Here is an 11,595-nt window from a genome sequence, read left to right as displayed (position 1 = left end):
ACAAAAAAAATAACGTACCGCTCTGCTTGTGCGGCAGGAAGTGCAGACCAGAGAGCGCCGGGGCCGAAGACGCCGCTGCAGCCTCCAGTTTGCTTGCTGGCAGGCAGGTGGGACAGCCGTTCAGGCAGCTTGATTGAGGAGACCGCGACGAAGGCGGCGATCGTCATGGCGTTGAGGGGCCGGTGTGTTAGAAGTAATCTTGTTATTAGCACTAGTTTAGATTATTTGTTTGTTTTTGTTGAGTCATGCATTTAGTCCAAGCTGCGGCAGGGTGTACACGTTAAGTTGTGATCACATGCACCATGCAAAGCTGATCAGTAGAGTTGGTTATTCAGTTGAGATGAAGTCAGTAGAGAATGGATGCATGTGCTGTGCGGGCGTCCATCAGGTTTGTAGCACGCATGTACGCGTATGCCGTTTGCATGCATGACCGGCTGAGTAGCTGTTAGGAGGCTCAGATGTGACCGAGGAGGCGAGGAACTACCTCAGAAGAGTGGCGCCGGCTGAGAGGTGTAGAGCCCCGGATTGCTGCGGTAATGGTCGACGTGAGGGGACGACACAGTGTCGCACGACCTCAGCTCACACCCTGCTTTCCGTTGCCTCTCCACAAATGACTCCACGGCTTCGCTGGGATGACCCGGTCGGCAGAGCTGTATATGTAGAGCTGAGGGCAATTTGGTTGGTTCGCGGACAGAAGCTCCATAACACCAGACTGCCTCCATGAAAACAAAATGTTGATTAACTGGACCATGTAGTGATGTACTGCATTTAGGACATGACCTGTGACATTGTTATACTATTTCCAGCAGAATAGGTAGTTTCCAATCATTTATGACCGAACGCCAGTCAAATCATGAGCCATTCCATGTTATACAATGGAGAATGGACACCAATAACCTGATGAAGCTTCCTGTCAACGCACAGATATGTTGACTAACAGCACCATGTCACAGTTTCCTGAATTTACCACAGATTGTGTGGCTTTCTTGCACTATTTCTGTAATATAGATAATTTCTTATATTTTTGGTATCAAAAGTCAGTTACATCATAAACCATGATCGATGAAAACGGGATAACTGATGCAATCACCCACAAACAATGAACTCTTCTACAAGTCAGATGCTAGACCAACCGATTCATTGAAAAGGCATAGAGAATTTGGACGTGTCCACATGGCTTAAAATGCATCATCGGGCCGGTTGGGCGCACGGATGCAAACAGACAATCATCTCTGCCTGGCCAACCCAAACGGATAAAAACCGGACAAAATGGACGCCCGTTTGGGTCACCGTGTTGGAGTTGCCCTTAGTAATTTGATGCGAAAACCCCATCTTAAGAAAGGCATGCAGAGCAGCTCCAAGTGTTGGTTTAATTAGCACGCTAATTCTTGCCGTACGTCGTGGTAGAGTAAAGCAAGATTCGGCTAAAAAAAAGTTTATCAGCTTGCCCGCGGTGCTCTAAAAGTGAAAGATTATGTTCTAAAAGTGAAAGCACTGATTAGTGATAACCCCTCCTCGGGAGCACACCACATTCTTGCCGTGCTCCTTTCTCGGATTCCTTCTTCCATCAGGATTTACATATACTCCGCTCTGCTCTATCCCCAAGCACGAAACAAGAAACAATCAAGAGAAAGCCAAAAACCATGCCCTCCTAAATCACCCCTGTTGTTTTCTATCCCACTCATCTCTCATCCATCAAGAAGCAAGAAACAATCCAAAGCTTGCCCGCGGTGCTCTAAAAGTGAAAGATTATGTTCTAAAAGTGAAAGCACTGGTTAGTGATAACCCCTCCTCGGGAGCACACCACATTCTTGCCGTGCTCCTTTCTCGGATTCCTTCTTCCATCAGGATTTACATATACTCCGCTCTGCTCTATCACCAAACACGAAACAAGAAACAATCCAAAGCCAAAAACCATGCCCTCCTAAACCACCCCTGTTCCTGTTGTCTTCCATCCCACTCATCTCTCATCCATCAAGAAGCAAGAAACAATCCAAAGCCAAACACTTTATCCTCCTAAACCACACACCTGCTGTTTTTTTTCCATCCAATCATAAAGAAGAGAGAGACCCGGAGACAACGAGTAGGATCGCGACTAATGGCCGAGTCGGCCGTTAGCATCGTGCTCGGCAATGTCAACGCACTTGCAGTTCGGGAGACCACAATGTTGTGTTGTGTCACCCTCGAAGTGGAGCTCCTGAAGGACGAGCTCAAGCGGCTGCGAGGCTTCCTTAGAGACGCCGACAACAAATGGAGGCGGGGAGATGAAAGTACTGCTGTCTTGGTCGGCCAGATCAGAGAAGTGGCGTATGATGCTGACAATGCCATCGAAGCCGCTGAGTACATGCAGAAGAGAAACAGATTGAAGAAGGGGTTCATGGGTACCATTTCAAGGTATGCTCGCCTACCAAGTGATTTGACTAACCTTCACAAAGTTGGTGTTGAGATCCAATGCATCAAAAGGAAGATTTCTGATATATTTGAAAGTGCAAACCGTCTTAAAATAGTTGATTTGGGGAATACCTCAACAGAAAATCTTCAAGTTGATGGTGAACTCCCACAAGAGTATGGGCCTATGCACCAGAACTTTGAAGATGTTGTCATGGTTGGTTTTGAGGATGATTACCAGGAAATAGTGGGGAAACTACTTGATAAAGGGGACAGTCTTAGTGTTGTCTCCCTAGTTGCCATGGGTGGGGCGGGGAAAACAACACTTGCTAGAAAATTCTACACTTCAACTAGTGCCAAACAACATTTTGAGATAGTTTCTTGGGTGACGGTGTCTCAGAAGTACAAAGGAATTGATTTACTAAAAGATATTCTGAAACAAATCACTGGAAGCACATTTAGGTCAGCTGATCAAATGCAAGAGTATGAGGTGGCAAAGATGATTCATGATTTTCTATCCCAAAAAAGGTACTTAGTAGTTCTTGATGATGTGTGGGAAACAGATACATGGGAAATATTAAACAGAACAACTAGAGCCTTTCCAGATGCAGAAAATGGTAGCAGAATACTTATAACCACACGAAAAGAAGATGTTGCAAATCATGTTCAAATGCCAACCCATGTTCATCCTTTGAAGAAGCTAGATGAGCAGAAAAGCTGGGAACTTTTTAGTAGCAAAGCCTTACCATCATACAAGAGGTCTGTCATACATGATGTGGATGAGTTTGAAAAACTTGGGAGAAAGCTTGCAAGGAAATGTCGTGGATTACCACTTGAACTTGCAGTATTGGGGGGTTACCTATCAAAGAATTTAAATGCACAAACATGGTCTGATATACTATTGGATTGGCCATCGACCAAAAATGAGCAGATGCTGCGAAACATGCTAGCTCGCAGTTATTGGGACTTGCCAAATCATTATTTAAGATCTTGCTTCCTCTATATTGCTGCTTTTCCGGACTCCATGGTATATGTGTCAGATCTTACCCAATTATGGATAGCAGAAAGCTTCATTCCACACATACCAAATCATACACTAGAAGAAACAGCATATAAGTATGTAACTGAGCTGGTCGAGAGAAGCTTGGTACATGTTGTTGAAACAAGCATGGCAGGTGGAAGGATTGCGGTAATAAGGATTCATGATATCTTACATGACTGGTGCAAGGAAGAAGCAAGACAAGATGGCTTTCTTGATGGAGTGGATAAAACTACTGGTCAGGGCTTCGTTTCTTATCTCTTATATATTACTATATAGTTTCATTTTCTATTTTAATATATGTCTGTATATATGGGTAGCTTCTTCCTGACATATCGTCCACTCTAAAAACAATTACAGGACGAGCTGGTGCACAATTATCATCGGCTAACTTGGCATCCTATCGTTCTACTTTTCAAAGTTTGAGTAATGTGATCTTACCTGGAGCACCTAATGTCAGAACTCTGTTTGGCTTTCAACTTGAATCAGTATCCCTTCCTAGGTTGAGGTTCCTAAGAGTTCTTTACATTGAAGGCTCAACATTGAGAGATTTCTCCACAGTGATTGGTGGCTGCATTCACCTAAGATACCTTAAGTTGCATTGCTGTGGAGGTGTAATGCTACCTTCTTCAATAGGCCAGCTTCTTTACTTGCAGACTATTGATCTAAGAGACACAAAACTGGACTCACGAGTACCACAGTCCCTCTGGGAGATCCCTACTCTAAGGCATGTTTACCTCACCGATGGGTTTTCTCCACCACCGCCTGCAAGAAGGAGTGTGCGGCAGCAACATAAAGAGCTCCAGACCTTGTTTTGGGATGTTTCACATGTTGTCAGTGAATGCTGCGACCATGACATGGAGATTTTATTGGGCCAGATGGGTCAACTAACGACATTAGTTTTGGCGATGTCCCCCATGCCCTCCGAGGTGTTTAACATACTTGCACACATGCCTCACCTTGTTGATATTTCTCTCAGCAACTTTGGTGTGCTCGATAAGTTGCCTGCTGAGCTCCCACGGGGTGTCAAGCGTCTTCGTCTCTGTGCCCGTGTCATTAAACAAGACCCGATGCCGATCCTGGAGAAGCTTCATTATCTTGTGGTGCTAGAGTTGTCGGTGTACGAAGGTCAAACGATGTTCTGCTCTGCCCAAGGGTTTCCTCGGCTGCAAGAGTTAAAACTTGATGGTTTTTCAACTGATGATTGGAGGATCGAGGTAGGAGCAATGCCAAAGCTTTCCGACCTGACGCTTTGGGAATGCAATCGCAAGCTCCCCGAGGGGTTTCTACACCTTCCGTCCCTCAATCACCTGGCGTTGTACAGAATGCCCCAGATTTCCGAAGATGACAACACACTAAAGGAGCTCAAACGGAAAGGATGTCAGGTACATACTTATATTGCTTAAGCTTAATCAAATTGCTCTCTCCTTGCATTTAATTTGCTACCTGTAGACGTGCATATGTCTATCTGTGCACAAGTTAATTAGTTTTATTCTTTGATGAAACAAAAAGTAAATTAGCTTCAAATAATGACTTGCATCAATCTATATATGCTGCACTGCAGCAAATAAATGCTAATGTTTTTTCGCTATAGTCTTCATTGATGTTAATTAGCAGTACCACAAGATCAACATTCAACTAAGTTATTTCTTATGAATGGTTTTTGCACAGGTGGAATCTTTATGAGACAGGCGAAATCAAAGAATATTTCTCCAGGATGGATCGATGAACACTGCACGTCCTTCCAAGTTCCAACTGCATGTTGTGTGATGTATTCGAACAATAATAAAATGCTTCGTCATCGAGGCGATGCAATGAGTGATGAGTGTGTGTGTGTTTCTTTTTCTGATATATGTACCGTGGCTTTGCCTGTTCATGTATTGTGTATTACCTGATTTGTGCTGTACTATTGTATATTACCTGGTTTTTCTCTCTTTTCACAATCAATGAACAATGGCTTCTCTTGATTCAAGTTTGTATAGCTAACTGTTATTTTGTGCATCAAAATTACCTGTGCATGCATCAGATGTAATTTTGTTTATCAGATTTGGTATACACCAGCATCATTTGATCCATTGCACTTGCTGCTGCAAACCACCAGGAAATTACCTCCCTGATTGCTTAATCCGATCCTTTTAAAACCTTCGGTCAAGCACAACAGCAGACGTCTGAATATTTCCTTTGACAGTAAGAATTCTGAATGTTGGGTACATCAGAAACAGCTTCTTGTCATGTGAACATAGCTTTGTTCAGTAGCCACAAGAAATTTGCATGATCACAGCCCGAACCCCACACAGAGAGACAGTAACCAGTCGTCAGAGTATGCACAAAGAAACCAGCACATCTCCCATCCACACAAATAAACCGTCTGTGCACTGGAACCAACAGCAAGCCAACCACAATTTTGTTTTGCTTTTCTTCTCACGTTTTTTTACAGTTGTGCCTCCTAACATAAACCCACAAGCGAACCAACAAGGAACGAGTAAATTGGGTCAGATGTATAATTAGCCGATGTATAATCCTGGTACATTTCAATGGATCACCAGGAAAAAATATGGTGGTATTCATGCAGAAACACCCTATGCAGACGGTGACGGTGACGACAAATCATCACGGCAGGCCAGCACACAGTCCTCCAAGAAGTTGGTCAGCTGAGAGGTGTAGAGCCCCGGATTGCTGCGGTAATGGTCAACGTGAGGGGACGACACAAAGTCACACGACCTCACCTCACACCCTGCTTTTCGTTGCCTCTCCACAAATGACTCCACTGACTTTGCCGGGATGACCCGGTCGGCAGAGCTGTATATGTACAGCTGAGGGCAGTTTGGTTGGTTTGAGGACAGAAGCTCCATAACACCAGACAGCCTCCTGTAAGTAAAAATATATGAAATGTTGATTAACTGAACCATGTAGTCATGTAATGCTGCATTTAGGACATGATATATGACATCATTACACTATTTCTATAATAGGTAATTCCTTATTATTTGTGATCAAATGTCAGGTTTAACATTAGGCATGCCATTTTGGGAAACAGAAGTACTGGTGAATCACATGCATGGTTTTTACTGAATGTGCAACAGATGCTATGGCATTCGTACACCCTCTGTAACAGGTCTTTTGTTATCAAAGCTCTGTTACAACATGAGCCATGGCATTTGGCAAGATATAATCGATGATGACAGGAACACTGATGACTCATCAAACAAACAATGAACTCTTCTATGAGTAAGATGCCATGCCTCACATTTAAAAACGGATCTACTGAAAAAGCTTAGAGAATTTGGATATTGTCCAAAAGGCTGAAAATGCACAGAACTCCTACTCCTGCATATGTGGATGAGCTGCATACCTATTTACGGCCGGATAGTTCAGAACAAGATCAAAAAACTTCTCCAATGCAGATAGTAGAACCGCCTCGGTAGCTGCAGGTCTGATATCTTTCTGAGACTCCACAACTACGACGTCAGACCTTGTATTTGGTGCAGCTCCTTTCGTCGCCACACTGTGTTTCTTCATGATAGCAGCTGAGAAACCTAGAGCCCACACCTAAGTTCAGAAAAAGAGAACAACAATTAAATAACAATGTTTATGTTCGAACAAACCGTTGTCCTGCGTGTTGTTCAAAAATAATAATTGAGGAACAGAGTAAATGACAGATATGCAAATGAAGAAGGATAAAACACAACTGACGACACATTCATTCGGCATAAACAACAAAATTTGGATGTCCAGAATTTACAAAGAGGATTCTTTTTATAGGATTTCCAGTAACCACATAATACCATTCACGTGAGGTTAGCTAGAGTTTTTACCTGAGAGTCCGGGACAGCAACAGGCGCTGAATCGATTATGGAACCCTTGATTTTCTCCACTGCTGAAGGATCCTGCCGCTGCAGGTTCTCCAGTATCACACCATAGCTACACAAGGAGCAGCACAAAGCAGTAGTAAGCTCAAAATCCCAAGGTTTCAGTAAATTCTTGATGCAAGAAATCCAAACAAAGTGCACATACCAAAGCCAGCCAGTGTTACTGAAAGTGTGGAAAACAATCTTCTTCCCATCCTCCTCCCTGACCCAATCACCAAGATGTTCCGAGAGCATCTCCACATTCTTCTCAGCCTTCCCTCCGACATTGTAGCTGACAATGTCGGACATGGGGAGGGTGAAGGTGACGGCGTGGAACCCCCTGGAGGTGTACCAATCGGCATATCTCTTCAGATGCTTCTGCTTCGAGCCCAGCCAGCCGAGCAAAACCACCACCGTCTGGGACCTGTCAGGCGAGCCGCCGCACGCCCTCGGGTCCGGCAGGTGCCAGCGGTACAGAACATCCGAGGAGGAGGAAGGGATGGCCGGTAACGCCGCCTCTTGTTCCGGTGAGGTCTTGGTGAACTTGGCGTACTGGTAGACGGTCTGGATGACCGGCAGGGACGCGACGGGCACCTTAGCCGGGTAGAAGGCCTGGAGGTTCCGTGGGAAGAACTGCAGACCGGACAGCGGCGGGGCTGAAGGAGCTGTGGTGGCCTCTGGTTTGTTGGCAGGGAGCGAGACGACGTCGTCGGGGAGCCTGTGGTGGTGGGAGAATTTGTCGGGCAGCTCGATGGAGGAGACGGCGGCGAAGGCGGCCACCGCCATGGCGGAGAGGGGCCGGTGGAAGGATGCCATATCCCTTTTGGTGCCTCTCAGCAATCAATCAATCAGATTCTGCCAATGAGTAGGAGGAGGGGGAGCTGGTGTCTGTTATCTACTTGTCCTTCCTTCCCCTGCTGCCCTGAGTCATCATATAAGAAGAAGAAAAGCAATGACAGAGAATGAGATTTAGGTGTCGGTCCTGTCACGCAGGCAGGCGGTTGGCATAAATCAAGTTGAATTGAAGTGGATTCAAGCAGCGCTGGAAATAGGGAGGAAACATGTGTGCCACGAGATTTGTGTGCCCCAGCTCGGCCAACCAACCCGGACCGTGTGTGGTGTCCTAGACGTCTTTGTCAGGGTCAACACAAAGACACATGATGTATAATAAGAAAGAAAAAGATTGGGAATTTGTTTGTTGCCGCTTACCTCGTTGGTCCTGCGTGGCCGGAGAAGTTGGGGGCGGCGGAATTGTGGGGTGGCTGCCAAGGTGGGTTGACAGCCGAGCCCCGTGGACGGCAGCCGGTGCCTGCCCGCCTGCTTCCTTGCTCCTGCAGCCAAATAATTTTGAAAAGAGAAAAACAATTACAGGTGTATCTGACTGAGGAAATCGTGAAATAAAAGGTGTAATCTGACTGCTCTGCCTCGTGGCATCCACAGCCACAAGGAGGAGGTGGGGTTCGCAGAAGAGGAAAACAATCTTTTTTATGTTGGTTGATGAAGAGGACGGGAGGGAGGAGGGTGGCCGGTGACAGCGATGGATGGGTAGATTTGCGTGCGTACGCGGCCCGCGCTGGCGTCAACGTTGCTTGGAGGGATTGCGGGAAAGAAAGAAACACGCTTTGGCTTTTGCTTGCTCCGCCATTGCTGGATTGCTGGAACAGGGGAGGGGAAATCTCCATCTTTTTCCAGGAAAGCTGGAGGAACAAGAAGAAGAAGCCAGATTTCTTTCTTCCGGGAAGTGGAAGCGGGGGATCCGAGCGGCGGCGGGATTGGGGAGGGGCCGCCGGCGCCGGGAACCAAATCGAAACCATGGAAAACACCGAGAGGGAGGAGATTCGGCCGATTCCGGCGAGGAGATGGGACCCAACCCAAACCAAAGCAGAAGGATGCGGTGATGGGGGGAGGAGGAGGAACGTACCAGGGAGGGAGCGGTGGAGGCAAGGAAGGAAGGGGATGAATCTGGCTGCCCTGCCCTGCAGCTGCCTTCTTTTTGTGGGATATAGAGGGAGCGAGCGAGCAATCTGGGAAGGGAAGGCGAGGAGATAAAAATAGGCGGCCGAGTTTGAAGCGAAGCGAAGGGATTTGGGGGCGGCGGCGGCCAAGTTTGAAGGGAATCGAGGGGAGGGAGGGAGGGAGGGCGACGGCGCCGTCGCTGCCCGGCTGGCTGCTGCCCGGACCTCTGACCGGACCCGGCCCCCTCCTCTGACTCTGGGCTGCGCGTTCCTTCCAAGTTGAATGGCATCGAATGGGGGTCCGTCTTTCTTTCCTCTCCCAAACAAATATCCCACGGAATATGCCATCCGCCTTCCTTCCTTCCTGGACCCAAACCGTGCACCGGCCTATCTCTCTATCCATCCGTCCGTTCGTCCGTCCATTTGGCACCGTCCCTCGGTATGGTTAATTTCCTTTTCTTTTTCTCTTTCAATTATTACGCTCGCTCGTTTCAAATAGACGTAGCATCAAATATCCTTACCATGAAATCCCCCCCAAAAAAAAACTCCCCGATGAATGGTTATTGAGGTTGCCCATCAATTTTTTTTCCCAAAAATCTGTTTTTTTTTCTACCACCCCGCCCCCTCTCTCCCGGATGGTGGCGTGGTCGGCTTCGGCTGTGAGCAGGCATCGGCAGCAAACAACATGTAGATGGACAATGACAATAGCATGATTGCGGTCGAGAACGCTGCCGCCAGCTGCACATCCTACAGGCCGCCAAACAACATTTGGCTGCGGCAGTGGCATGAGGAGAGTGCCATCACGTCCACGTCCACCGGCAACGGACAGTTCGTGGACTCTGACGGGGCGGTGTGTCCTCTAGTCCCTAATAGTGCGGCCAGTCTTCCATGTACTGCTCTTGTTCGCCAGCAACCACACCTTCACTTCGCGGGTCTTATAGCCGCCGCTCACCTGATGAAGACGCGCGAGATGAACCGGGCCATCACTGGAAGGCAATAACAAAGACATGTGGGACAAGCGTTGACGTAGGCTAGATTTGTGTCCGCTCGCTCTTTTTAGTTAAAAATATTGTAAATGTAATGAATGTGCACCGGTTTACATAAAAATCATTCGCTTTGAAATATATGCGGCTACGATTGGATGGTCAGCTTCCACATCAGTGTCCACCGACTGGTCTTCTCCGGTCCATGGACAGATACGTTGTCCGGGTTAAAAGACAGCGTTGGAGATGCCCTTGCAACTTTGTTAGCATTATTTGAGGCACTAAAGCCAGGCATGGTGGCATTTTTCTTAAAAAAAAGTCTGTGGCGCCTTTATTTCTAAGGCCGATGTATCCCCCTTGTTCCATGGGATGTCCTGTCCTACCCAAGAGCGATACGAATACGAATATGTAGGCAAGAGAAATACATAGTCTCCCACGAAGGAATGTGAGCACAAGGAAGGAAAAGCAGAAGGTGACATTGTTTTGTGTGACACGCGTGCTAGCCGGATGACAAAGGGATGCTCATCTCGCATGAGTGTAGCAGTCCCAATATCCCAGATTTATATTCCCGGGTTTATCTACTTTTGCATGAATAGCAAATCCCAAAAAATATTATGGCCATACAACATCGAAGGAGCTCTGGAAAGAAATAACAGAACCGAAGCTTAAAAACGGTTAGAAAATTTAGATTTTTGGACAACTGATTTTGTAGCATACGTGGACAAGGCGGCCAATTAAAAGCCACGAATAATAACACCTTGGGAAATTCTGTAAAAAGAAAAAAGAAAAGTATGTTTTTGGTCCCTCAAGTTCTACAAAAATATAGACTTGGTCCATCAAGACTTTTTGATACATATTTGTCTAGATACGGAGGTATCTAGCACTAAAATTAGTGCTAGATACCTCCGTATCTAGACAAATTCAAGACAAGTAATTCGGAACGAAGGGAGTAGATCTTTAAAAAGATCCGTCGGCCGATGCCTAGCACTCCTTTTTTGTTGGCACGCGAACTAATAGCAATAATCCAACGAGCAATTGAATCAAGCATATGCTATTTGCAAATTCCGAAAGCTACACATGGATTCTCCTCGCCGCGCCGCCTTGTGAAGGAAGCTTGGCACATGCGCTGATGCGCACCTTGGCTCCCATGGAATCTCGGAGGAGCACAGTACAGCCGCGATATCTCAGGAATATTCCTCCTCCATTTCTCCTCTGGTAGCCACGGACGAGAGAGCTACACGGCACGAGCACAAACAGGGAGCTATCATACCACCACGAGTGAGTGGGACGCCGTCTCAGCAACCGTGAGATACGGCGTCTGTCCTCTCTCCAACTCACAGCAGCAAAACACGGAAAGAAGAACAACCAAGAGGATGTGATCC

At 46.6% G+C, this 11,595-nt stretch overlaps 2 protein-coding genes across 3 annotated transcripts; one reads left to right on the top strand and one right to left on the bottom strand.

Moving 5' to 3' along the window:
- LOC125518846 (putative disease resistance protein At1g50180) lies at positions 1-5,445 on the top strand. 2 transcript variants are annotated; one of them, XM_048683724.2, is made up of 3 exons: positions 2-3,665; positions 3,788-4,812; positions 5,099-5,445. In XM_048683724.2, exons 1-3 carry the CDS (start codon positions 2,099-2,101, stop codon positions 5,111-5,113), a joined length of 2,607 nt encoding a protein of 868 aa, XP_048539681.2. In that variant the 5' UTR covers positions 2-2,098; the 3' UTR covers positions 5,114-5,445. The 2 variants fall into 2 exon arrangements, with proteins under 2 accessions (XP_087393866.1, XP_048539681.2); XM_087537740.1 differs by lacking the exon at positions 5,099-5,445 and having other exon boundaries at positions 1-3,665; positions 3,788-5,084.
- A 369-nt stretch (positions 5,446-5,814) lies between these two features.
- Positions 5,815-9,445, bottom strand: LOC125518847 (alpha/beta-Hydrolases superfamily protein). The gene is made up of 6 exons (XM_048683725.2): positions 9,197-9,445; positions 8,485-8,606; positions 7,442-8,197; positions 7,243-7,348; positions 6,780-6,976; positions 5,815-6,295 (listed from the first exon to the last, which is right to left on the bottom strand). The coding sequence occupies exons 3-6, from the start codon at positions 8,089-8,091 to the stop codon at positions 6,007-6,009; spliced, it is 1,242 nt and encodes a 413-aa protein (XP_048539682.2). The 5' UTR covers positions 8,092-8,197; positions 8,485-8,606; positions 9,197-9,445; the 3' UTR covers positions 5,815-6,006.
- Positions 9,446-11,595: the final 2,150 nt, after the last annotated feature.

The sequence above is a fragment of the Triticum urartu genome, chromosome 7A (assembly GCF_056163025.1).
Source record: "Triticum urartu cultivar PI428250 chromosome 7A, HENAU_Tu73, whole genome shotgun sequence".
In the NCBI taxonomy this organism is placed as follows: Eukaryota; Viridiplantae; Streptophyta; class Magnoliopsida; order Poales; family Poaceae; genus Triticum; species Triticum urartu.
Note: the sequence above shows the minus strand (reverse complement) of the source record. Positions and strands in the feature narration are given on the sequence as shown.

Coding starts and splice junctions, on each gene's coding strand:
- LOC125518846 (XM_087537740.1), top strand. CDS start 2,099: ATGGCCGAGTCGGCCGTTAGCATCGTGCTCGGCAATGTCAACGCACTT. Junction 3,666..3,787: donor TGGAGTGGATAAAACTACTG/GTCAGGGCTTCG, acceptor AAACAATTACAG/GACGAGCTGGTGCACAATTA.
- LOC125518847 (XM_048683725.2), bottom strand. CDS start 8,091: ATGGCATCCTTCCACCGGCCCCTCTCCGCCATGGCGGTGGCCGCCTTC. Junction 7,349..7,441: donor AGTAACACTGGCTGGCTTTG/GTATGTGCACTT, acceptor CTCCTTGTGTAG/CTATGGTGTGATACTGGAGA. Junction 6,296..6,779: donor AACTATCCGGCCGTAAATAG/GTATGCAGCTCA, acceptor TTTTACTTACAG/GAGGCTGTCTGGTGTTATGG.